Genomic DNA, 21,880 nt, shown 5'->3' on the forward strand with positions numbered 1-21,880 from the left:
ACTAGCCTTGGCTTTCGGGTACAGTAGGTGTCTCTTTGCAGCAGTTGTTTTTAGCACCTACAAAACTCAAAAGGCACAGTGATACCCAACAAGCCTAGCCCCGACCCTGTGATGTCTGCACCCTGTGCAGCGAGCCAGGCCCGTGCCCTGCCGGGACGACAGGCTGCAGCCGCTCGCCGCTCAGTGCCGGCCTTGTCCTGAGCTCGGCTTGAACCCAGGGCTGAAACCGCCAGGGTCAGCTCCCTGGAGCTGGAGGAGGGAGGGCCTGCTCGCAGCCCCTTCGCAGCTGCGGCTCGGCTCTGAGCCGTGCCCGTGGAAGGGGAGAGGAGCGGCTGCTGCCCAGGCAGAGGAGCGAGGCCATCACGCTGCCGGAGAGCTGGGCTCTTGGCCTCCGTGATGGCCATCGCGGGGGCTCTTGGCCCTGGGCTTTTCGGGGCTTGGCAGGAGGGATGCAAGCCACTGAGAGCTGCACGGACGTGCCCCCCGGCTGTTGCCCGCCAAGCTGCAGCAAGGTGTGTGGCACATGCATAATGCGAACGTGCTGGGGAGCTGTGGGCAGCGTGGGCACCGGCTGCACGGCGGGCACCGGCTGCTCCTGGGGCACGACACGGGCTGCAGCACCGGAGTGAGAGCTTGGAAGCGCCTGTGCTGCTCTGGCAGAGGCAGCTCTGGGACAGCAAGGCAGTATTTTGCTGGGGAAAAGGAAAATGACAATAGTCTCTATCAAAATTATTGTAACACTGTTCCTTAGAGTCAACAGCCCAGAGCTATAAGGGAGGTTTTCTTCCTTTTTTATTATTTTTTTTTATTATTTTTTCTAACAAGGAGTTTTAATGCCACTTAGCGCAGCTCTGGCCACAAGGCACCTAAGCGCCGAGCTATCTAGCATGCAGGCAGTTCGTGCTAATTGCACCACAGTACATGTCAGTTCCAAAATTACATTAGCAGACTGGGGGATGGGGGATGGCACTGGCATTAAGAACCCTCTGTGCTCTGATTATTTCTACAGAGATACACATTTGAACGAGCTTGTCAAGTGAAATTTTCTGTCTGGTTAGAAATGGATTTTTGAGCTTCTTGCTCACATGTAAACATTTTTAGTGGTCCCCAGATAAAGCAGGAACAGCGAAAGCAAACATCAGACTGAGCAAACCCGATCCCTTTAGGGAAATCATCGGCCACAGAAGGAAACAAAATGCATGATGGCTTCAAAAGACATCCATTAAACTGTGTGCTGAAGTGATTCATAGTGCTGGTAGTTAGAGTTTAATTAGATCTTAATCACGTAATTTTATCTTTGTTTTAGAAATTAGAGCTTAATGACCATATTGCTCTCACAACAGTGCCGTAACTAAACACAGGGATATCACATGGCAGCGCTGCAGTGCGCGGAGATGGGACAGAGTTTATCTGCTGGTCTCAGATCATTATTCCTTAAATAAAGAACTATATTTACAATATTCAAATCCAGCAGGACCTGCCGGTCAGGGAAGGTGGGAGAAGCTGAGAGCTGCCTAAAGACGAGGGGCAGGTGCCAACGGCCCCGTCCCAAGCTGCAGCGATGCCCAGTGCCCCTGGCTCTGGGGACGTGGCTCTCACCACCGGGCTGGCCACAGCAAGGCCTTACACCGCTCACCTGCCCGGCTGCCGAGAGCACGGTGTGCCAGCGAGGGGAAAATGAGATGTGTGATAAGGAGAGATGGATCGCGGGTGCTCACTTCAGCTGGCAGGTCAGATCCTTCACAGGATTAGCATCAGAGTGATTAATCTCCGTCACTCCTGGGCACTTTTTCTGTTGTGTTGCCACTTAGGGCATCACCATGCTTGTAGACTTTCCCACCCTGCGGCCCCGTGGTGTGCGTGGCTGGACAGGCTCTAAATGGCAATAGCAGCGCGGACTGTGCACCTTGCAAGCACACACAGACCCCGGACACCTCTCCCAGAGGGGAGTTTTCTCCCTTGCTATGCTTTGGGATGAGTCAATACCTGCAGCAGCAGGATAATGAGCTCAGCCTCACGGCCTGCTGTTTAATTATTTTATTTTGCCTGAGTCAGATGAAGTCAATTCAAGTTTGTGGAGCGAGTCTGTATGGTGGGCAGGACTGGGCTGCCGCACCTCCGCCCGGCTTCACAGAGGCACGGAGCGCTGCCAGAGCCTGGGTGCCCTGCGGGAGCTGCGGTGCTCCGTCCTGCAGCGCGTCCCATGCACAACACCAGTGCCGGAAAGCACTGCTTTCACCCACATCTCAGCTTCTTTTTTCCTTTCTGAGCTCAGCCAGTCCTCCCTGCATCACGCCCAACGCTCACCTTCGATGCGCTGTTGGCGAGGCAGAGCAGGAGCCCTGTGTCCCACCGCCGCGGTGCTGCAGCAGCGGTCTCAGGCTGGTGACTCTGCTGTCCTTGAGCCCTGCCCTGCCCCTGCTGCGGATGGCAGCGGTACCCTTCCCACCTTCCCTTTCCTGTTTATTATGCCACTTGAGCCACTTGAACTCATTACTGTGGCAGATTATAGGTCCCCAGGTAATAACGCATATTCAGATAATTACTAACAGATCCTCTAATAGGAATGAACTCAGCTGAATCCATTCAATCTCTAGGTAAATATTTATACCGAAGCCATCCTTATTGCCAGCCAGCGGAGCGTGCACGAGCCGTTGCTGTCCTCACTGCCGTGATTGCCTCAAGAGCAGGCTGCAGCAAGGGAGCTGTCGGCACCCGACGTGCCGCTGCCTGGACCTGCCCCACCGCCATGGCTCAGGACCGGCCGGGGACCCAGCACCGCCCAGTGCCGGCCCCACACTGGTGTCCCTGTGCCCCCAGGGCCAGCGCCGTGGGCCGGGGACTGACCAGCGGCCAAGCGCTGCGGGCTGGGCCCTGGTGAAGGTCCCTGCCCCGCGCCACCACTGCCTCTGGGGCTGCTGCTGGAGCTGGTTTTCTCGCAGGGGTGTGAGCAGCAGCATCCCTCAGTCAGTGCTGAAATGCTCTTGGGAGGAGCACTTGCAGCCACCCCCGCGCACGGTGCCCGCTTCCGTCTGTTGGCAGCAGCTTCGTGTCGCAGCTGACATCCTCGCCGGGCCCCGCGAGCCCCCGGCGGCCCCCTGCCTGTGGGAAGCACCAGGCCCCCGCTCCCTCCATGCCCTGAGCGCTGGCTGCAGAGGAGTCACCCTAATTGGACCAGCTGGTTAATTAGCTGTCAGGTAATGAATTATGCAGTGATGCCTGGACTTCAGTGCAGTATCGATACCATCAGATATCCTTTTCACACGTTCTTGTTCTCTGGAGCGCTGAACAGAGCTTGTGGAAGAACTTGGAAAACTTTCAAAGCAAATTGAACATATTAATCAGTTGTGTAGGATGCGAGTTGTTGGGAAAGCAGGCGGGCAGGCTGACACCGAGCCAAGCTGACGCCCTCGTGGACAGCCCTCAGTTTCTCCTCATCATTGCCCATTCCCCCCAGGCAGTGGGGCCAGAGCAGGGCCAGCCTCGGGGCACTCAGCACCCACCCTGCACGGGGGGCTGCGGAGCAGAATGGGACCCCCGAGGGGGCCTGAGGCTGGGCAGGAGAGCACCCCGAGTGCGCCAACTGATTGCCCATGGCCATCGCAGGGGGCAGCAGCCAAAGGCCTCAGAGAAGGGGCTGTGGGGCTGGGTGGGCTTGGTTTCCTAAGTGAATGAAGCCCTACAGAAGATCTGAGCTTCAGAGGAGTTTGATTAATTTATACACTGTGCCTTAGCGGCTCACATAAAAGAGAAATTAGATTTACTTTTGCAAAAGGAGCCTGGGTTCTGGGGAGGGGGCTTGGGGCCTGCCAGCTGCAGTGGGGCTCCCGGGGGGGTGGGAGGCAGGGAGCTGGGGGTCTGTCCGGGGGTCTGTCCCCCAGTCCAGGAGCAGCAGCCTGTGGGCACAGCGCACTGAGGTGCCAGGACGGGGCTGGGGCTCCCCCAACACAGAGCCGTCCACAGCCCCCGGCTCCAAGGGCCGCGCTTGGTTCCTGGTCCCCGCTGTGGGCAATAAGCGTGGAGCCAGCAGCAAAAGTGAATTATATTAATTAAGAAGAAGTTAATCAAATTTTCTCAGCGCTTACGGCACTGTGATCCCACCTCAGTTCGAGAGATGAATGATGCTTCTCGTGCAACTGAAAATACTTGGCCTTAATTTAACGTGCAGTCCAGAGCCACAGCCGGAGCCGTGGAGCCAGGGGCTTGCCGTGGGAAGGCAAATGGCAGACAGAGATGCTCAGGGGAAGTTAGCACCTGGCGGGGTTCCTGGGCACCCACCGAGGGACGTTGGGGCTGTCTGGGGATGGGAGGTGGCAGCCGGGCAGGAGCAGCGCCGCGGCTCCCAGGGACGCGCTGGCAGCTCCGCTCTGTGCGGGCAGGGCAGAGCACTTGCCAGCGACGTAGATTCGGGCCCAGAAAGGTTTCCTTTGACCCAGCATGTCTCAAGAGCTCTTCAGCGTAAACAGGATCAGGGACCACTTAAGTCGCATTCATTATGTTTAAGTATTTATGAGCTGATAAATATTAAACAGCTGCTCTCGGGGGTTCAAGCCTGAGCGAGCCGATCACAACACGCCGCACGCGACGGCTGTGGAGCGGCCGCACCAGGGAGCTCCGCACGCAGCGCCCCGTGCCCCTGCAGCTGGGCAGGCCCATGGCCAGCATCCCCACAGCTCTGGCCCTCGGGGGGCCCCTCTGCGTTCTTGGCGTGGATCCTGCTGCAGCCTGGGTGTCGAGCAGGTTCTCTTATCGCCCTGCACCCTGAGGCTGCAGCTCCCCCGCATCCCTCACCTCTGCAAATGGAGCAAGGAGCACGCCAGGGGCTTGCAAGGAGCGTGCCAGGGCCTCCCGTGGGGTGCGTGTGCCGCAGGCAGGGTCTGGGCTGGTTCTGCAGCACCTCTTCCTGGCCAGAGCCGTGTGCAGGATTGCTGAAGGTTCACATAATTCACGGCCAGCTCCGTCCCGCCATCTCACGGCGTCCCGGGGCTGGGGAGCCTGGCTGGCCGGAGCTGCAGCCGCAGGGGCAGCGCTATTTCACCACGGGCTGAACTTTAGTGCTGACATCTAGGGCTGCAATCGAATCCCTCCTCGACGGGCAAGCTGGATTCAGCACTTTGAACTTGGCACGCACATTAATCAAGTCAACAAAAGGTCTGCCTTGTCGGCCTGTCTTTGGACATTTTCATCAAGTCTTCGGAGGACTCTGGTGAGGCTCTCTGTCACCCTTAGCTGAGAAATAGTGCCTTAAATTGCACACCTTCCAGCCCAGTAAAAATTATACAGTGGTTGTTACAATTTACATGCTTGCTTATAAAGTTCACTCTTAAAGCGTTTTCCTCCCAACTATTACAGCCGTTTAATGGCACGGAGGCTGCTCAGGACCGCACCTACACGGCACAGCAAATACTTTTTACAAAGCCAATTGCCTTTGGTTGCCCAGCAGGTCTCCCTCCCGCACAGGGGGGCTCCGAGGGCTCTGTGAGCGGATGCCATTGGCACCAGCCGCACGCCAGGAGTGCCCACGGTGCACCCCTGCAGTCCCCACTTTTCCTGTGGGGGTATGTGGGCGCAGCCTGCACCGGGCCCCCTCTGCTCCCCGCAGGAGAGGGCGGCAATTCCGGCACACAGCGCAGCCGAAGCGGCTGGGGTCCTGCTCGGGGTGTCCCCCACCAGCGTGCCAGAGCTGTGGTGGATGTGGTGACTGTCCCCCGACACTCACCCCTGGCAGCCCCCGGCACTGCCAGGCGCTGTGGCAAGGCGCTGCCCAGGCAGAGCCTCGCTCCCCAGCTGCCTGGAGACCGTCCCTGGGTCAGCCATTGCCAAGCACATCACGGCTGGACCGGGAGCCAGCACCAGCCGTAACTTCAGCGCTTCTCCTTCCTGACTGTGACCCTGCATGCGTTTGCAGGAGCTCACAGAGCTTGCTAAGCCAGAGCTTTGAGCTGATTTAGGCACTGGGAGGGGATTAGTCCCTCTAATCCGGTCTGCTCGAAATCTCACTGCTGCGCCCGGATGGCTCTGCGCCGTGCCGGCAGGACCCGCCGACGTGCTGGGCTCCTGGGGGAAGGACGGCCGGGGACTCACGGTGCCGGCACAGCCAGAGCTCCGCGCTGGCTCGTGTGTCCCGAGCGGAGGCTCTGGCACCCATGTCCCTGGACGGGCACGTTCAGAGGGCAGTGGGGAGGACATCAGCCCGACCGAGGGGGCAGCTGCCCTTTGGCAGCCCCTCTGCTCAGTGCCGGCATCTCCAAACCAGCGTTGCTCGACGTTAGTGAACCCTCCCATCCTGCTGCTGCTGAATGCAGATTGCCTCCTTGAGAGCTTTTTAAGCCACGTTTTAAGAGCTCCTAATGTGATCAGCATTTTCAGTACAGCCCTTCCTGAGCCCTCATTTGCTTACCCTTTGTAAATCTAATACTTGATTTAAGCCCTTTTCTGCTCCCTCCATTTGTAAGGACAAATGTAAAGTAATTGTTTGATATTGCAGCGGTTTCTTCAGCCTCCAGCTCTAATTTCCCACTAATACAGTATTGTCAGGGGGATCAATCTAGCCCAGCACCTTCTGCCTCCTTGGACTGGATTGGAAATGGCTTTTATACTGCGAGTCTGGGATTTGTGAATCTTGCTGTGACTATGTTTGTCCTTTAAAGGAAAAATCATATAAGAAAATATCCCATCTTCCTGTAGGCAGCTGTTAATCCCCTGCTTGGCCGCCGCCTGCCTGCAGCTGTCTCTGGGACCCTCGCTGCTGGCCTCTCAGTGCTCCTGCAGCTCCTGCAGCTGCTGCTGGTTGATAGAGGAAGGGGAGGCAGGGTGGGTTCTGTGAGATGTCTGTTAATTACCTCCAAGTTTTTCCTATTAGAGCTCTCGGACAGGCCCCACTTCAGGAAGGTCCCTTGGACTGAGCGTGGTTGTGCTGCTCCCTGCCTGTCCGCCTCTGTGCTGTGCACAGCTCCACACTGCAGCAGGCACACTGGGCCTGGGAAGATTTTTTTTTAATTTTTGTCCCTGCCCTGCTGCACACCGGGGGCTAATGGCCGGCACCCCGAGCAGCAGCCCTGCTGCAGCACCCGCGCTGCTCTGCCCAGCGGGGGGGCGATGCTCGGCGTGCCCCAGGGAGAGCCGTCTGCAGCGTGGCACGCAGGGCTGCTCGCGCAGGCAGCCAGGAGAGGCTGAAGGCTCAGGCTCTCGCTGAGATTTAGATGCTAGTGGTAAATTGCAACCTTTGACAGAAATGCCTGAGATTTACTACAAAAATCAATAGATGATTCAAACAGTCCAGCACTCGGAAAGGCAAATAACACCACTCCGACACGAGCAGTTATTGATATTCATGAGCGGAGGTGCTCATTACAGCGCCTGCTAACAGGATGGTGAAATGGATTGCTGCAGGATGGGACGGGGCCGTGCGTGTGCGACCCCGGCGTGGGCTCTGCCGTGGCAGGATGGGACCCCACACTGCCCAGCCGTGCTGGCACGGTGCTCAGTGCAGCCTGAACCAGGGTGCTGGTGGCTGATCCCCCCGGCTGAGCCCTGTGGGAGCAGTTTGGACCCCCAGCTCCCCCAGGGTGCTGAGCTGGGCGTGCTGCAGAGTGCCCGTCTCCACCACCCGAGGATGCGGCCCATCACGCTGCTCTGGGCAGGACCCAAGGGGCCCGGCTGCGCTCAGGACAGCTGGGCTGGGTGCTGCTCTGTGGCCGCAGGCGCAGGGCTGGGCGCCGCGGGGAGGCTCCGCTCGCACACACTCAGCACCACGGCTCCGCGCCTGGGTGAAACGCGTGGTGATGCGCCCGAGTCCCTGGCCGTGGGGGCTGCTGCTGCCGGGGGGCTGCCCGGGGGGCTGCCGGGGCTGCGTGTGGCCGGTGGCAGAGCCTGGCCACGGGGCTGCACCTCCCGCTGGCCGGCTGCAGCTGGCGGGGAGACAGAGGGGGACGGCAGCCAGGGAAAGTGGAGGTGAGCTCAGCCCGGGGGCCATCTCGCAAGGCTGCACTTGACATTTAGGTGTAACTGTGGGCTCCTACAGAACAGCCCAGTAAGTTCCACCGTAAATTACTGCCTCTTGCATGTAACACAGCCCTCTCCCAAAGCCTGCCAGGAGGAGGTACTGATGCTGGGGTGTCTCTGGTGCTCCTGAGCGATGTGGTCGGGCCCCCTCCTCGCCGTGCAGGGCTGAGCCTCCCTCCCTCCCTCTGGTCCTGTCCACGGGGTCACCGCCCCGCGCCGCTGCCCACTTCTCCACCAGCCCCAGCGGCACAGCAAGGGGAGCGGGGCAGCATGGGGCTGCCCCAGCCCACGGATGGGCTTGCCCTAAGAAAAGCCCATGCATAAGGACCGGTGGTAGCCGCTTTTATTTACACAAGAGCTCACATGCTGAACAAGGATGCTAGTGCCACTAAAGTACCCGTAACAGCAGGATTCTGTGCTTTATTCACAGGACAAAATATCGGTACAACATTTTTCAAAGACAGTTTTTCTTCAAGCAGATACATCTCCCCACCCTCGTGGCTGCAGGCCGTGCTGCAGTGACGGCAGGCGAAGCAGAGCGGCCGGAGCCCTGCCTGCCCTGACCCCACAGACAGCGACGCCGCCTCCACTCCCCCGGCCTGGGACTACCCGGGGGCCCTGGTTCACTTTGGGGTGCCAAGGAGGGGTGTGCCCTGGGGGAGCCTGTGCACGGGCTGCAAGGTGGGGCCATTGCCGTGGCCCAGGACCACAGGGCTGTACAAGTGAGCAGGACCCCACAGCACAAGCCACCACACCGCCGACCTGCTGGGATGGGCAACGCCTGCTGGCACCCATCCTGCAGTGGCCGCAGCAGGACTCTGCGTCTCCCCCAGCCCCGCTCACCCTGCAGCATCCCGGCATGCTGCCCCACCTGTGCCTGGGGTTTCCAGGAGGGACAGGCTGGCTGCAGGGCCTGGCTCCGGCCCCGGCCCCCACAGGCCACCCCCGTGGAAGACTGCAGCGTCACGTCACCACAGCGCTGCTCCCGGGTGCTTATTCCCACCTGAAGTCCTGCCCGACTGTTTCATAGAACTTGATATTGTAAGGTCTGTAAAAGTCCCGGAGCTGCTCTATCACCTCGGGGTCTATCTGCACGTGAGTCCTCCCTTTGGACTTGCCCAGGCAGCGTGGCGAGCTGCTGCTCTCAGTTTTTTTCAGGCAAGGAAAGCCTTTCGTCTTGTTGAAGTAGAAGTGCTTGTCTGTGATAACCCGTTTGATGCCCAGGAAGTCCTGGACTTTGCCCATCTCCCCAGCCGGGTCTGTGATCAGCTTCTCCCCGCTGACGAAGTGGATCTGGGAGAGGGGGAAGTACTGGAGCCAGCTCTCCAGGTGCACGGCGTACATCCCGATGCGGATGGCATTCCAGGAGGTGTCCACCAGCCCCAGGCTGCGGTTGCGGAAGGACAGCCCCTCAAAGGTGGGGATGTCTGGCTTCTTGGAGAGCGTCTGCGTGTAGTCCGAGATGGCGCGGGTGACCGGGTTCCTCACCACCACGATCAGCTTCGTGTCCCGCGACATGTTGAAGATCCGCCGCGGCGCCTCCTTGGTGACAAAGTAGCTGGGGGTCTTCTCCACCGTGATCTGGCTGTCGAGCGTTCGTGGCATCAGGCTCCTGCAAGCAAAGAAGAAGATTACGGTGAGGAAGGAGCTGGGCCGCTCGCAGTGGCTGCCCACGCTGCACTGGGCGGTGTGCGCGGCACGAGGCTGGCAGGGTGTCTGGTCCCGGCAGGGCAGGAGGACACAGCTCCCTCCCGCGGCACTGCAGGGTCTGCCCCGGCCATGCCCCCCCATGTCCCGCCTGAGTGCCCCGGGAGAGGGCAGGGGTGTGCACCAGTGCCTCCACGTGCTCCAGCCAGAGGAGACGTGCAGCTCCTGGGGGGCTGGAGCCAGGCAGGATGGCGCGGAAGGGCACTGCTGAGCTGCCAGGGAGCTGGTGCTGTGCAGCAGCCAGGGCTGCTCCATCTCCACCAGTGGTAGATTCATCATCAGTTTAAGGGAAGTGTGTGAATTCATTCCGCAGCCATGAAGCCAAGCGGTCCTGCCATCCACCCTGATCGCTGCCATGGGCGCATTAACCAGGAGACAGCCTCTGCCAGCCTTCGCTCAGTCTTTTATCACGTATTACTACACTGGTTGCCATTTGCACAAGAAATTACAGTGGCTCCTTCCGGAATTACTGCAATTACCTGGCTTCTCCCCTCCCTGATCGCATTAAAGTGCAGCCAGGCTCCCGCGCTCCCTGAGCCGTGGGCACCACAGGCAAGCACCAGGTGCCAGCCAGAGCTGCGCTGGCTCCAGACCCGTGGGGACACAGCCACCCCTTATCTGTCCCCTCAGCCTGGCAATCAGCACTGTCTGCATGCGGCCCTTGTGCCCCAGAGCTGTGTGCGACAGCGGAGCTGCAGGGCCAGGCAGCGGGCGTGTGCGGGGCGGGCGGCAGCACCGCCGCGAGGAGTGCTGGGGGCAGCCCGCGGGTGCTGCGCCACGAGGGGCTGGGGCCCAGCTTAGTGCTAATTAAATCACTTGCTTCGACAAGTGAACATCCAAATCAAATAAAAACTAATGGGATGGAAAGATTTATAAATTGGCCTTGTATTACTAGAGAAAACTCTCAGATCCATCGCAGCCAGATGTGGGGCACAGCAGGAAGCACAGGGTGCCTGCACCAGGATGGCAACAGCACCCCGGGGCCTTGCTGCCCCGACGCCAGCAGTGGGCATGCGGGGGCCTTGCCATCCCACGCACTGCCTGGGAGTGAGGAGCGGCTTCACCTGGCGTCCAGGTGCTCCGCCTGCCTCAGGGCTCCCCAGCCCTGCAAACCGTGCTGCCAGCCATACCCTGCCCCATGTCTGCTGCCCTGCCCGAACACCCACAGCCTGCTCCTGTGCCAGCTCAGTCTGCCAGCTCAGGAAATGCCGCAGAGCATCTCTAAGGCGTCCTCAGTGGGGCCAGGAGCAGGGGCATCACCGCTCTCCTCCCCGTCTGCAGGGCTTTGGAAGGAGCCAGGGGACAACCGTGCCAAACGCAGGTGGCTGCGGCACTGACCATCACCCTGGGCACATGCAGGGGAGCGTGTGCCATAGGCACCCACAGGGTCTCCTGTACTCGCAGGCACCTTATATTTCAACTGTGTTTATTGCTCAAAAGCATCTGCTACTATTTCCACTTTGCAGTACAAGTTAGTGGCTCAGTGACTGCAATTTAATTGTGCAGCAGAACACAAGCTATAAGGCACAAGCAGGCACTGCCTGGGGAGAGTTTTATGGCGAGCTGAGAAATGTGCCTCCAGGAAGGGTTTATTTGGAACAGTCCCTACGTTCAACACTCTGCATCCGCGTGTGCCCTGCTCGGAGCGTCCCGCCGGCTGCCCGAGGCCCCGAGCGCAGCCCCTGCCCGTGAGCCCTGGGTGCAGCCAGTGACCCCCACTGCAACCGCTGGTGTGCAGGGGGCTTGGGCCCCCCCGGCTCTTCCGAGAGGTCAGGCAGAGCTCATGTGAGCGCAGGGGAACGCCTGCAGCCTGGCAGGTCTGTGTCCCCTCCACGAGGGAACCCGGGGAGCGAGGCAGAGGAAGGGCTGGTACACCAGTCATCTTAACAGACTTGGATCTATTGATGTCTGGGCTGGCCCAGTGCAGCCTCAGGACAGAAGCAGTCATGGAAAGCAAACATCAGCAACCCTGTCTGCAGCAACTCAGCCGGGCGGGAGCGAGGCACTGATTTATTCATGGGATAACCCCGCACAGACTCCAGGCCTTCCCGGCCTGCTGCAGCACAGCTGCAGAACACCGCAGCCGCCTGGTGACCCCAACCAGAGACCGCCAGGGAAGCGTCCTTCGGCCCTCTGGAAATCCACGTGGTCCCTGCAGGGTCCCTAGAACAAGGTCCACAGCCACCGCCTTTGGGCTTGGTCTGCAGAAAGAACCCTGATGGAAAACCGAGCTGGGAGGAGACGCAGCAGTGGCAGCGGGGGGCAGCACCCGCCTGGTCCCAGTCCTGCTGGCCTCGCAGCCCTCGCTTGCTCTTGACCAGTTTTCTCATTTGAAAGGGAGCTAATTAGCTAGCATAAATTAATAGGGATGTTTTACATAGGTACCTGAGCACAGCCGTGGCTTAATTGGCCTTTCCCACTGCTCTGCTCCAAACCCCATAAATCCAGATTATGATTCCCATTGTTTAATGACTGTCAGGAAATGCTAATTTAGTGCCAGGCACCACTGCTGGTATCTCCATATCACAAACAAGTTTCATCATAAATCAGTGCAGGACAGCTTTATAAGCGAATCACTATTACAATATATTGGTGGAGAATCATAAAACTGCTGTTTCATTAATGGCTCATCTTCAGGCTTGTTAGACTTTCATTACGTGAGCTATTAGGTCCATGTATTTAAAAAATGAAATTACAGGTTCTAATCAATTATGAAAAACAAAAAAATCTCTGCAGAGTAAATTACAGAAATGAGACAAGAGTTGTTTTTTGTTTAAATGGACTCCCAGTGTTTGCTGCTCCTGAACAACAGAGACTGCTGAGACAACAAAACACAGCCCAAATAGATAAATAAATCACCAGTGAAACCATGCAAGGGGGAGAAATGTCATCCACACATTCATCTTTATGTTAACGGCGGGATCCCCAGAGCTGCAAGAGCTGGGAAATGCATTGCAAACTTAATTACAGTTGACTTTAAAATGATATTTTTGGACTTCTGCATTCACAAAGTTATTTGCATACAAATAGCATGTCACATAGTTTTAAGCCTCCGGCTCGTGTGTTCAGGTTTGAAGGCTCCCAGCACCTGGCCCGCGGCGCTGCGCACCCCGGCGCAGCAGGAACAGCTCCGCGGTGCTGGGGCCCCTCCGGGCCGCGCCGCCCCGGGCGCCCCGCGCTGCCTGGACGGGCCGTGCCCCGCTGGTTTTGGGGTTGCTGCTGCCTCTCCTGCACGGTGCCAACCAGGGCCGAGGACGGTGCCCCCGGGGAGGGGAGGTGCAGCGCCCGTCACAGCCCCGCCAGGTAACGGTCTCGCATGCAGGCGGACAGACGCAGACCTTCGCCACCGCTGCCTGCGGGCCGCAGCGCCAGCCCGCTGCTGAAACAACAAAACGGGCTCTGCTTGCCCCTGGGCCACAGCAAAGCCCCAGCGCTGTGCTGCCGGGCTGGCAGCCCCGGCCAGAGACGCGCCAGTCCCACCGACACCTTGGGAGCAAGGCGCCCTTGTGTCGGTGCAGAATCTGCCCTGGGACGGACGGGCGGTGGTTTTGGTGCCGCCTTCCCCTGCCTCAGGCCTCCCCGCCAAGGGGCTCAGCTCCCGCTGCTGTGGCACAGCACCGCTCACGCTCCTGTCACACCAGGCCCTCCCTGCGCTCATCCGATCGGCACTGCCCGGCTGGAGAAAACACACGGGAGCTTTCTCCATCTGGCAGCGCGCACAAGCCGTCCGCACTTTGTCCTGGTGAGGGGAATCTGCAACGCAGCAGAAATGGAGGAGGTTAAAAAAGCTGATGCTGAGTGAGCAGCAGGGCAGCTCTGCACGGAAATCATCAGGGAGGTGGTGGAGCGAACTCCGCTCCGGCCTCGCAGAAGCAGCGTGGGCTGCAGGAACGCCTCTCCCCTGGCCTGCACAGGGACCAGCCCAGGGACCAGAGACCCCTCCTGGGGCCCGTGGGGCAGCTGCTGGGGTCCCCTCCGAGGAGCAGGCGTCAGAGGCACTTCCCAGCAGCAGCGCTGGGGTGCAGCTCCCTCGTCACTCCCAGCACACGCTTTTCAGCAGCTACAGGCTTTCCCCTTCATTTGCTTTTCACTGTGCTTGCCAAGAAGGCTAGCCCTCTGGCCACCAGAGGGATTTAATTATCAGGGGCATCGCAGCTCTCCCCGCCTGCCAGTCGTGGGCTGCAGACACATCTGCTCGCGGTGCCCATGCACGCACCTCCCACCCGGCTCCCCCCAGCCCTCCCCAGCGTTCCCTCCCTCCAGCCACGCTCTGCTCGGCCCACGAAGCGGGCAGGCCGACAGCCCCTTCCCCTTCCCCCTCCCTGAGGAGGTCGGCCTGGCTGCTGTTGTGCTGGGGAGAGGGCAGGTGCCTCCGGCCCACCGTGCCCCCATCCCTCTGTGCCCCCAGCCCACCCCACAGAGCGGCTGCCCTGGCCCCGCTGCCATTCTGCGAGCCCAGGATGCGCCCCGGGGACATGCAGCAATCCCTCTGGGCTTCCCAGCACCAGCCAAATCCCCTGCTCAATGCACTAATCTGGTTGGAGATACAGCACTAATTCCTCTTGAATTAGAGATTATTTTTATTGTAGTTACTAAATTCTTAAAGCCCTTTAGTGACATTTTATGTGAGTGCTAATGCTCGCTTCCAACCCGCAGATTCGGGGTTCTGTTTGCCCGCGTTACTGGGGCAAGGGGACGGGCGCGCCCAGGCGGGATGGCAGGAGCCGCAGGAGGATGCTTCCCAGGCGCCAGGCAGCAGCACAGCACCAGGGCAGAAGCCGCTGCCCGTCCCTGCGCCGCCGAGCTGGCGGCCGTCCCCTGCAGCGCCAGAAGCCAGCACATCCCCTGCCACGGACAGCCCGGCCCTGCTTCTGTGGCTGCCCCGGCTGCGCTGCTGCGAAGGCAGCGCCTGCCCTGAAGGAGTTAACTTCTCGCCAGCACCTTTCCCAGGCCTGAATGATTAATTTTCTCATAATCTGCCTTTGGGCACCCTGCGGCCCCTACAACGCTCCCACATTAAAGAAACATACGCTCCCTTGCTGCCTACGTTGCTTTGATGTTGAACATGCGTGAGACACTCTCCCAGGGATAAATTTGTACAAAAATTCATCAGATGATTGAGATATTGCAGATAAGCATGCGTGGGGGAGCGCGCACTCAATAATCCCGTTACGGCACGGGTCTGCATCCAGCCCGTGCAGCGCGCAGCAGAGCTGGCAGCTCCTGGGTAAATATTTGCCTGTTGCCGCTCGCTGTGTGCAGAGGATTTGGCGAGCACATCCAGGGCTCTCCTCAGAGGCCGCCGACTGAAGTGTGTGTAATCCTGGACTTCATCCACTCATCGACATAAAAACAAACTGTTTAATTTGGCAAAAAAAATCCCAAGTGCTGGCTCTTGTGATGAGGGCCGAGCGCTTTCCCTCAGCCACCCGACGTCATGGGCTCAGCGCCTGCGGCTGGGACACGCTGCCTGGGCACGGGGAGAGGTGAGCCTGGGTGGGCAGCGAAATCCTGCAGCACCCGCAGCACCCGCTGGGCTCCCCTCAGACCCGCTCCCGTGCAGCCGGCCCGGCTGGGGCGCACAGGGTGCCTGGGCAGGCACCGGCGACGCGGGGACCCAAAGCGCGGCTGCTGATCTGAGCCGGCCCGTCCCCGGCTGGCCCCGAGCCGTGTGCCTGCTGCAGAGGGGTTGTGCCGTGCCGTGCCGTGCTATGATATGCCGTGCTGTGCCGTGCTGTGCTGTGCCGTGCTGTGCCGTAGGTGCATGTGGGGCCAGTGCTGGGCTCGGCAGGACTTCAGACGCTGTCAGTAGAGGAAAGCTCAAGCAAAGCTCCACAAAGGTTTAAGCAAAACTGGGTCAAGCATGCGAGAAACTGAGGTGTGAGGAAGATAAAATAGCTCTTCTGGTGGAGTGACATTGCAGCAGACTTTTAGGACACGGCAATACAGCAGCCGATACCCAACAGCTGGCGGTCATGCAGTTACAGAGCACCGTGAGGAGTCCACAGGGCACAGAGCACCAGCCCCGGTGCCCGGGTCCCCCAGGCCTCCCCACGGCAGCGTTCCCTGCTGAGGACAGCCACGCTACGAGGGCCGGGGGTGCTGGCCCCGGGAGCAGGGCTCTCAGCCGAGCAGGATGGACTCGGCTGCATCCCCTAAAGCCTGCACAATTCAGGGATCACACCGTCACCCGCACTGGGAAAATGATGACCTGAGGGATGACCCAGGGAAAGCCCGTCCCAGCCCCGTGTCCCTCCTGCCGCACTGTGAGAACACCTGGGCCCTGCGCCAAGGCAGTCCGGAGTTTTAATGATGGATCAGCTCCCTTTAATAAATGTTTATGTTCAAAGATTTTACACCAGCGCTCACAGACAGATAATGAGGGACATTTCAATGCATAAAAGCAGTGTGAACACAGTAATTAACTTTGTTGCTGATTCATTTTTAATCATTCAAATGCTCCAGAGATTTGCTGTGTCCTTTAAGTCAACAAAATCTTTTCCAAAGGGCACACTGCCGATGCCCTTCATGCACGCAAGCCCACGTGTAGCTCCCATCTCTGTAAACAGCCACCCACCACTGACTCCCAGCACCCAGCAGCCACAGGGCCAGGCGGGGAACAACCCGCAGGTGAGCACACCCCAGCCCTGTGCAAACCAGCCTCCAGGGGCGGCCGCAGCGCACGGAGAAGGGCTGGGGTTGCCCCCTTTGCCATTCCCACACCAACTGTTTTCAGAGGTGAAACTTCCAAAATGAACACTCAATAAAAATCACATAATGTGCCACGGCTGCTGCAATGATTCCCTAACTGAAAACTCAAGTCAGAGGCGCATTGCCCACTTGGTGCTTGTGAGCATGCAAAGGAACAGGGCAGCGTGCTGGCACCGAGCACAAACACAGCAGTGGCCCCTTGCACGCCTGCAGCCACCCCTCACACACCGCTGCTACGGCCCCCAGGCCAGCTGGGCTGTGCCACCAGCCGCTGTTTGCCAGGTCCTCGGGTGCTGCCAGCCCCAGGGCCCGCTCTCTCCCGTGGGGCTGGGGTCCCCGCAGCCAGCCCTGCGGCGGACACCCGAGGTTGCCACGGAGCAGCACCCTTCGCTTGTCAGCTCCATGGAGCATCCATGCCCACGGCCACGCCAGGTTCTGAGAGGGATCTCATGCTACTGAAGCGAAGGTTAGAACAAATTGCAGTGTTTACAAACAAGGTCATGGAAGACAGAATGAGAGCACGCATCATTAATATTGAAGAGTTGGTGCCCCACGAGGATTTACCTCCCTGCGTTCTCCCAGGCTCCGGCTGCCCCTGGGCTCTCTGCTGCCCCAGGCCCTCCCCAGGACCACGGCAGTGGCCAGGGCAGGCGCTGCCTGCAGGGCAGCTCCTCAGGCACACCAGCCTCTGCCGGAGCTTCGCACCCATTCCTCTGAGCCAGGGCGCTCTCTGAAGTCAAGGAAACTTCAAAGCATCCTTGAAGCTTGCTGCCTTCCTCTCTTCTTGCTAATTAACTTTAGCAAAATGCACTGTCAGTCAAGCCCACAAAACAGTCAGTGTCGTCGGGCAAACCCTAATGGGCTCCCATTTGTGTGTGAGCCAACCTGGCCATTAGCAGAGAGCAATTAGCGAGGCGGAGTGCGGGAGCCAGGGCTTGCACGCTCCCTCCGCCGGCGTGGGGGATGCAGCATTTTCCTCCTCACCCAGGGTCTGTTCCCTGGGGCAGCCACGAGCCTGGCAGGGGAGGCTGGCAGTGCTCGGTGTGGAGCACCCCGCAGCACCCCGCAGCACCCCGCAGCCGTCCCGGCCCAGCCGCAGGGCTCTCGCAGTGCGGGGGAAAGCCGGGATTCAGCCAGGCGGGGAAGGGGCTGACGTCGGCTCTGGTCTGGTGCTGACCCCGGGACAGGATTCACGCAGCTGCATCCCAGCTGGAGCCGCCCAGCGCTGCCCATGGCGCCAACGCCTTTCAGCTCAGCTCCCTGAGGACAGCGATGCGGCAGGAGCAGCCCCACCTGCTAGGAGAAACCCCTCTCTATGAAAACAACGCTGGAGCATCTCATGGAGTTACTCGGGAATCTTGGAGAGGAAAACTGCACCCATGGTTGCTGCTCAAAGTTAACTGCAAATTAAACGACACTGTCTTCCCTGTGTTCTGGAAAATACTGAAGGTTATTGGCACACTACCTGCAGCAGGAAAAGCTCTGTATTGAACATTTAGTCCAGGATTGGTGATGAATCGATATTCCCCAGTAGCTGGCTGTTTGGTTTCAGTTGTCTTAAAACAGATCTTGCTAAAAATACCTTTCCTGTAGTGTATCTCTAGCTAATGAGGTGGATTAGAGAGGCTGATGGGAATTGGGAACGGCATGGGTGTTTCTGGCCTGCTGTCATTAAGCAGGCAGCTCCTGAGCTGCGTGGTCTCGCGTGGGGGAGAGCAGAGGGGTCCAGCTCAGGGCCCACTTGAGGCGTGCAGTCTCCAAGAGGAAAGAGCCAAGGCTGCCCCAAGAGAAGACAGGAGGTGCTACAGGAGCCACCACGGAAACAGCAGCTGTGAGTAAGCACGACATCTGGAGCCAGCGAGGACAGCGGCACATCTCCCCTGTCACTGGTTCTGCCACCTCCACATCGGCCCAACTCAGGGTCAGGGGAAAACACAGGAAAACAGAAGCTAATGTTTTTGGAACATCACGGGGAGTCAGCCCTCTCGCTGCTCTCACCTGCACCAAAGACCTGCTTGCTCCCTCCATTCGGCTCCCCACTGGAGCACAAGTTGGGAAGGATGGAGCTGCACCGCTGCTTGGCCACCACAGGGGCCAGGGACTCCTGAAGCTGATGTCTCTGCTCACAAGAGGGGAGCCTTTGCCCTTCCACGCAGCCCATGCTCTGCCTGCAGAGACCCCAGCACGGCGCTTCCCCTCTCCCGGGCAGCAGGAACAGCCGGCCCCTTGCAGCCGGGTGCCAGCGGTGTCAGCTCTGCCCTTCCCCGGGACACAGCCGCTGCCAGGACCCTGCTCCTGCCTCCTTGGTCTCTTGGCAGAGCGACATGAGCTCATCGTGCTGTGGGTTAGACCTGCTCCACATTTAATTGCTCCACTTGCAAGAAGTAAAATCAATTCCACACTTTATATGTTAGCAGCCTCTGCGCTTATGTTTTGGCACATTTGTGAGGTTAAAAAAAAAGTAATAAAAGCAGGGAAGTGTCATTTAATTGTTTTATCTGAAGTAATTTGGAAGCTCCGCTGCTTCGCTGCGATCTATTGATCTAGACACAAAGCCAGGCCCCGGCAGCCACGCTCCCATCACTGCCACCACTCCTGGAGCAGTGTCGCGAGGTTCGGTCCCGCACTGCCGGCGAGGCTCCCAGCCCCAGGCTCCCCACACCCCACTGCAGCGACCACACGTGGGGAAGTGCCAGAGCCCAGAGAACCTGCAGGGCCCCGGACTGTGAGCAGGACCTGAACACAGGACGAAGAGGCCATTTCCCAGCCAGGTGCTGAGCACACGCAGCTCCCCTCTGAGCGAGGCACTCGGCAGGACCTGTGTCCTGCTGCATTGCCCATCCTGCTGCTTCGGTGCCCTTCAGACAAACCACTGCTGCTCCTGTCCTCGTCTGCCTGTACTGCAGAATCGCTCCTGATTGCTTTCAGGCAATGCAGGACAGGTGACAGCATCTGACATCTGGATGGGGGGACAAACCTGCTGAGGGGCAACAGCAGGTGAAAGGCAGGAGGAACTGGGCTTGCTGCAGTTGCCTTAGGATGGAAACGGCTTCAGAGCGCTCCACCCGCACATGTGCTGGCTCTTCAGTCACCTGCCAGCGGTACCACAGCAAAAGGAACGGAACATATCCCTCTGCAGGGTCTGCCATGACCCAAGTACAACTCAGCAGTGGATCTGCTGGCAGCCCTCCCCGAGCAGTGCCTGAGCTGCCTCCCCAGCACAGACCCCGGTGCCGGTGCCCATGGCTGGAGCACGACCCCTGCGATACACAGAGCAGTTCTGACCTGCTCACAGTCAGAAACCAGCGTCCTGACGCCACAGGCATGACTCATGTCTGGCCAGCAAGGAGACAAACACAGGGATCCCAGAAGAGCTAGGAGTGAGCATCGCATCACGGTGCCTCGCAACCCATTTGGCAGCCAAGGAGTACTGCTCTGCCCAGGGACAGGGCACATCTCTGCTGGAAAACCACTGCTGAGACAGAGGAGTAAGTGCATGAGAAGGGAGCAGAGATGGGGCTGTGCACCCATGGGCTGCCTCCCACAACCAGCTCCGATTCTCCGCCTGTGCTGGGCATCCTTCCCCTGCTGCAAGCTCACAGGCACGTGGGGGCTAACAAAGCCTCCCCTGCTTCCCGGTGCCCCTGCAAGCACCCAGCCCTGCCTGAGAGCAGCCCAAAGCTCCTGCAGCACTTGTCACGACACACAGCAAACACACACCAGCACGCTGGGCTGGACACGGCAGGCAGAGGCCAGCACACTGCCCACAGCACGGAGTGTGGGCCACAGACGGGGATGAGCCCGCGCATGGCGCTCGCTGCCTCTCTGAGCACTGCTGAACTGCCCTCAAAAGCCTTTACTCAAATTAAAATCTTACCATCTCCTGCTGGAGATGCACTCCCTGTTCTCTGCAAAGTATGAGAGATCGCAGACACACTCACTTGTCTGAGTTGAGACGAGATGGAGGAGGACAAGGGCTCTGAGGTGCCCTGAGCGGGGCTGCAGCACCAGGGACAGTAACTGTGCCATCCCGCAGGCTTGTGACTCTCACGTTTCGGAGGCCCCTTCTCACTGGCGGGTGTTTCTTCCGACGGGTGGGAAGCCTGTTTTACCAGCTCCAGCGCCAGGGGCCCGCAGGGCCGGGGCGTTTGCCCAGGCAGGGCGGATGCGGGTCCGGGGGCTCCAGAAGCCTCGCGGCAGGGAGCCGCGCGGGGCTGGGGCACGGGCTGCCCTGCCGGGGAGCGGCCTCCCCCCCGCCCCGCTCGGCCCTTCAGGAGGGGGACGGGGAGGACGAGGAGGAGGGAACCTCCCAGCGCAAAGCATCGCCCGTGCGCAGCGCCCGCGGGCGCTCCGGGGACGCGCCGGTGCCGAAGGGCTCGCGACCCGCGGCGGGAGCAGCCTCGGGCCCCGTCCCCGCCCGCGGTCACCGGGCACCGGGCACCGCCACCGGGCACCGGGCAGCGCCGCGGCGATGCGGCCCCGCGGGCCGGGCGGGGTGCCCGGGGCCGGGCGCTCGGCGGGGCCGGGGCCGGGGCCGTTCCGCGGCGCCGCCCTCACCTGTACCACTCGAGCCCGCGGTCGTAGTTCCTGTCGAAGAAGTGGGGCTCGGTGCCCAGGGCGCGCACGTCGGGGTGCGCGCGGATGAACTCCAGCACGGCGCGGGTGCCGCCCTTCTTGACGCCCACCACGATGGCCTGCGGCAGCCGCTTGGCGCCCGGGCGGCCCGGCCCCGGGGCGCTGCCGGCCGGCGGCGCGGGGGGCTCCCGGGGGCGGCGGGCGGGCGCGGCGCTGCCCGGGGGCTCGGCGGGGGGCCGCCCGCACGGCCGCGACTTCTGCAGAAGTTTCTTGGCGGCGGCGGCGCTGCGGGCGGGCGCGCAGCGGGCGCGGGGCGCGGCGGGGCCGCCGCAGCAGCAGAGCAGGCTGTAGCACAGGTAGGAGCAGGACAGCGACAGCGTCAGCAGGAAGAGCAGCCTCCGCGCCAGCCGCCGGGACGGAGCCAGGGCCCGCCCGCCCTGCGCCCTACGCGCCATGGCTCCATGGGGCCGGCCCGGCGGGCATGGCGCGGCCCGGCCCGGCGCGGCTCGGCGCGGCGGCGGCGGCGGCGGGGCGCGGCGCTGCCCCCGGGGCCCCGCGGCGCGGCCGCTCCGGCATGTCCCGGGGCTACGCGGCGGCGCGGCCGGGCCGCCCCGGGGGGCTGCGCCCGCCGCCCCGGCCCCCGCGCGCCCGCGGCCCCGGCGGCGCGGCTCCCATCCCCGGCGGGCGCGGCGCTCCGGACGGCGGCGGCGGCGGCTCTCGGCTCCGCGGGAAGTGCCGGGGCAGAGGCGGCGGCGCTGCTATTTAAGGGGCCGCCTGACGTCAGCGCCGCCCGGAGCCCCCGCGATCGCTCGGCGGGGCCGGGGCCGGGGCCGGGGCCGGGGCCGGGGCCGGGGCCGGGGCCGGGGCCGGGGCCGGGGCCGGG

The 21,880-nt window shown here is 60.8% G+C and overlaps 1 protein-coding gene across 3 annotated transcripts; it reads right to left on the reverse strand.

Annotated features, from left to right (window-relative positions):
* Positions 1 to 6,710: 6,710 nt before the first annotated feature.
* HS3ST2 (heparan sulfate-glucosamine 3-sulfotransferase 2) lies at positions 6,711 to 21,504 on the reverse strand. 3 transcript variants are annotated; one of them, XM_080556917.1, is made up of 2 exons: positions 20,980 to 21,504; positions 6,711 to 9,616 (listed from the first exon to the last, which is right to left on the reverse strand). In XM_080556917.1, exons 1-2 carry the CDS (start codon positions 21,450 to 21,452, stop codon positions 8,998 to 9,000), a joined length of 1,092 nt encoding a protein of 363 aa, XP_080413043.1. In that variant the 5' UTR covers positions 21,453 to 21,504; the 3' UTR covers positions 6,711 to 8,997. The 3 variants fall into 3 exon arrangements, with proteins under 3 accessions (XP_080413043.1, XP_080413044.1, XP_080413045.1); XM_080556918.1 differs by lacking the exon at positions 20,980 to 21,504 and adding an exon at positions 20,364 to 20,825 and having other exon boundaries at positions 6,713 to 19,894; XM_080556919.1 differs by lacking the exon at positions 20,980 to 21,504 and adding an exon at positions 19,708 to 20,350 and having other exon boundaries at positions 6,713 to 19,399.
* Between the last annotated feature and the right edge of the window lie 376 nt (positions 21,505 to 21,880).

This window comes from Anser brachyrhynchus (genome assembly GCF_964034855.1).
Source record: "Anser brachyrhynchus genome assembly, chromosome: 15".
Lineage (NCBI taxonomy): Eukaryota > Metazoa > Chordata > Aves > Anseriformes > Anatidae > Anser > Anser brachyrhynchus.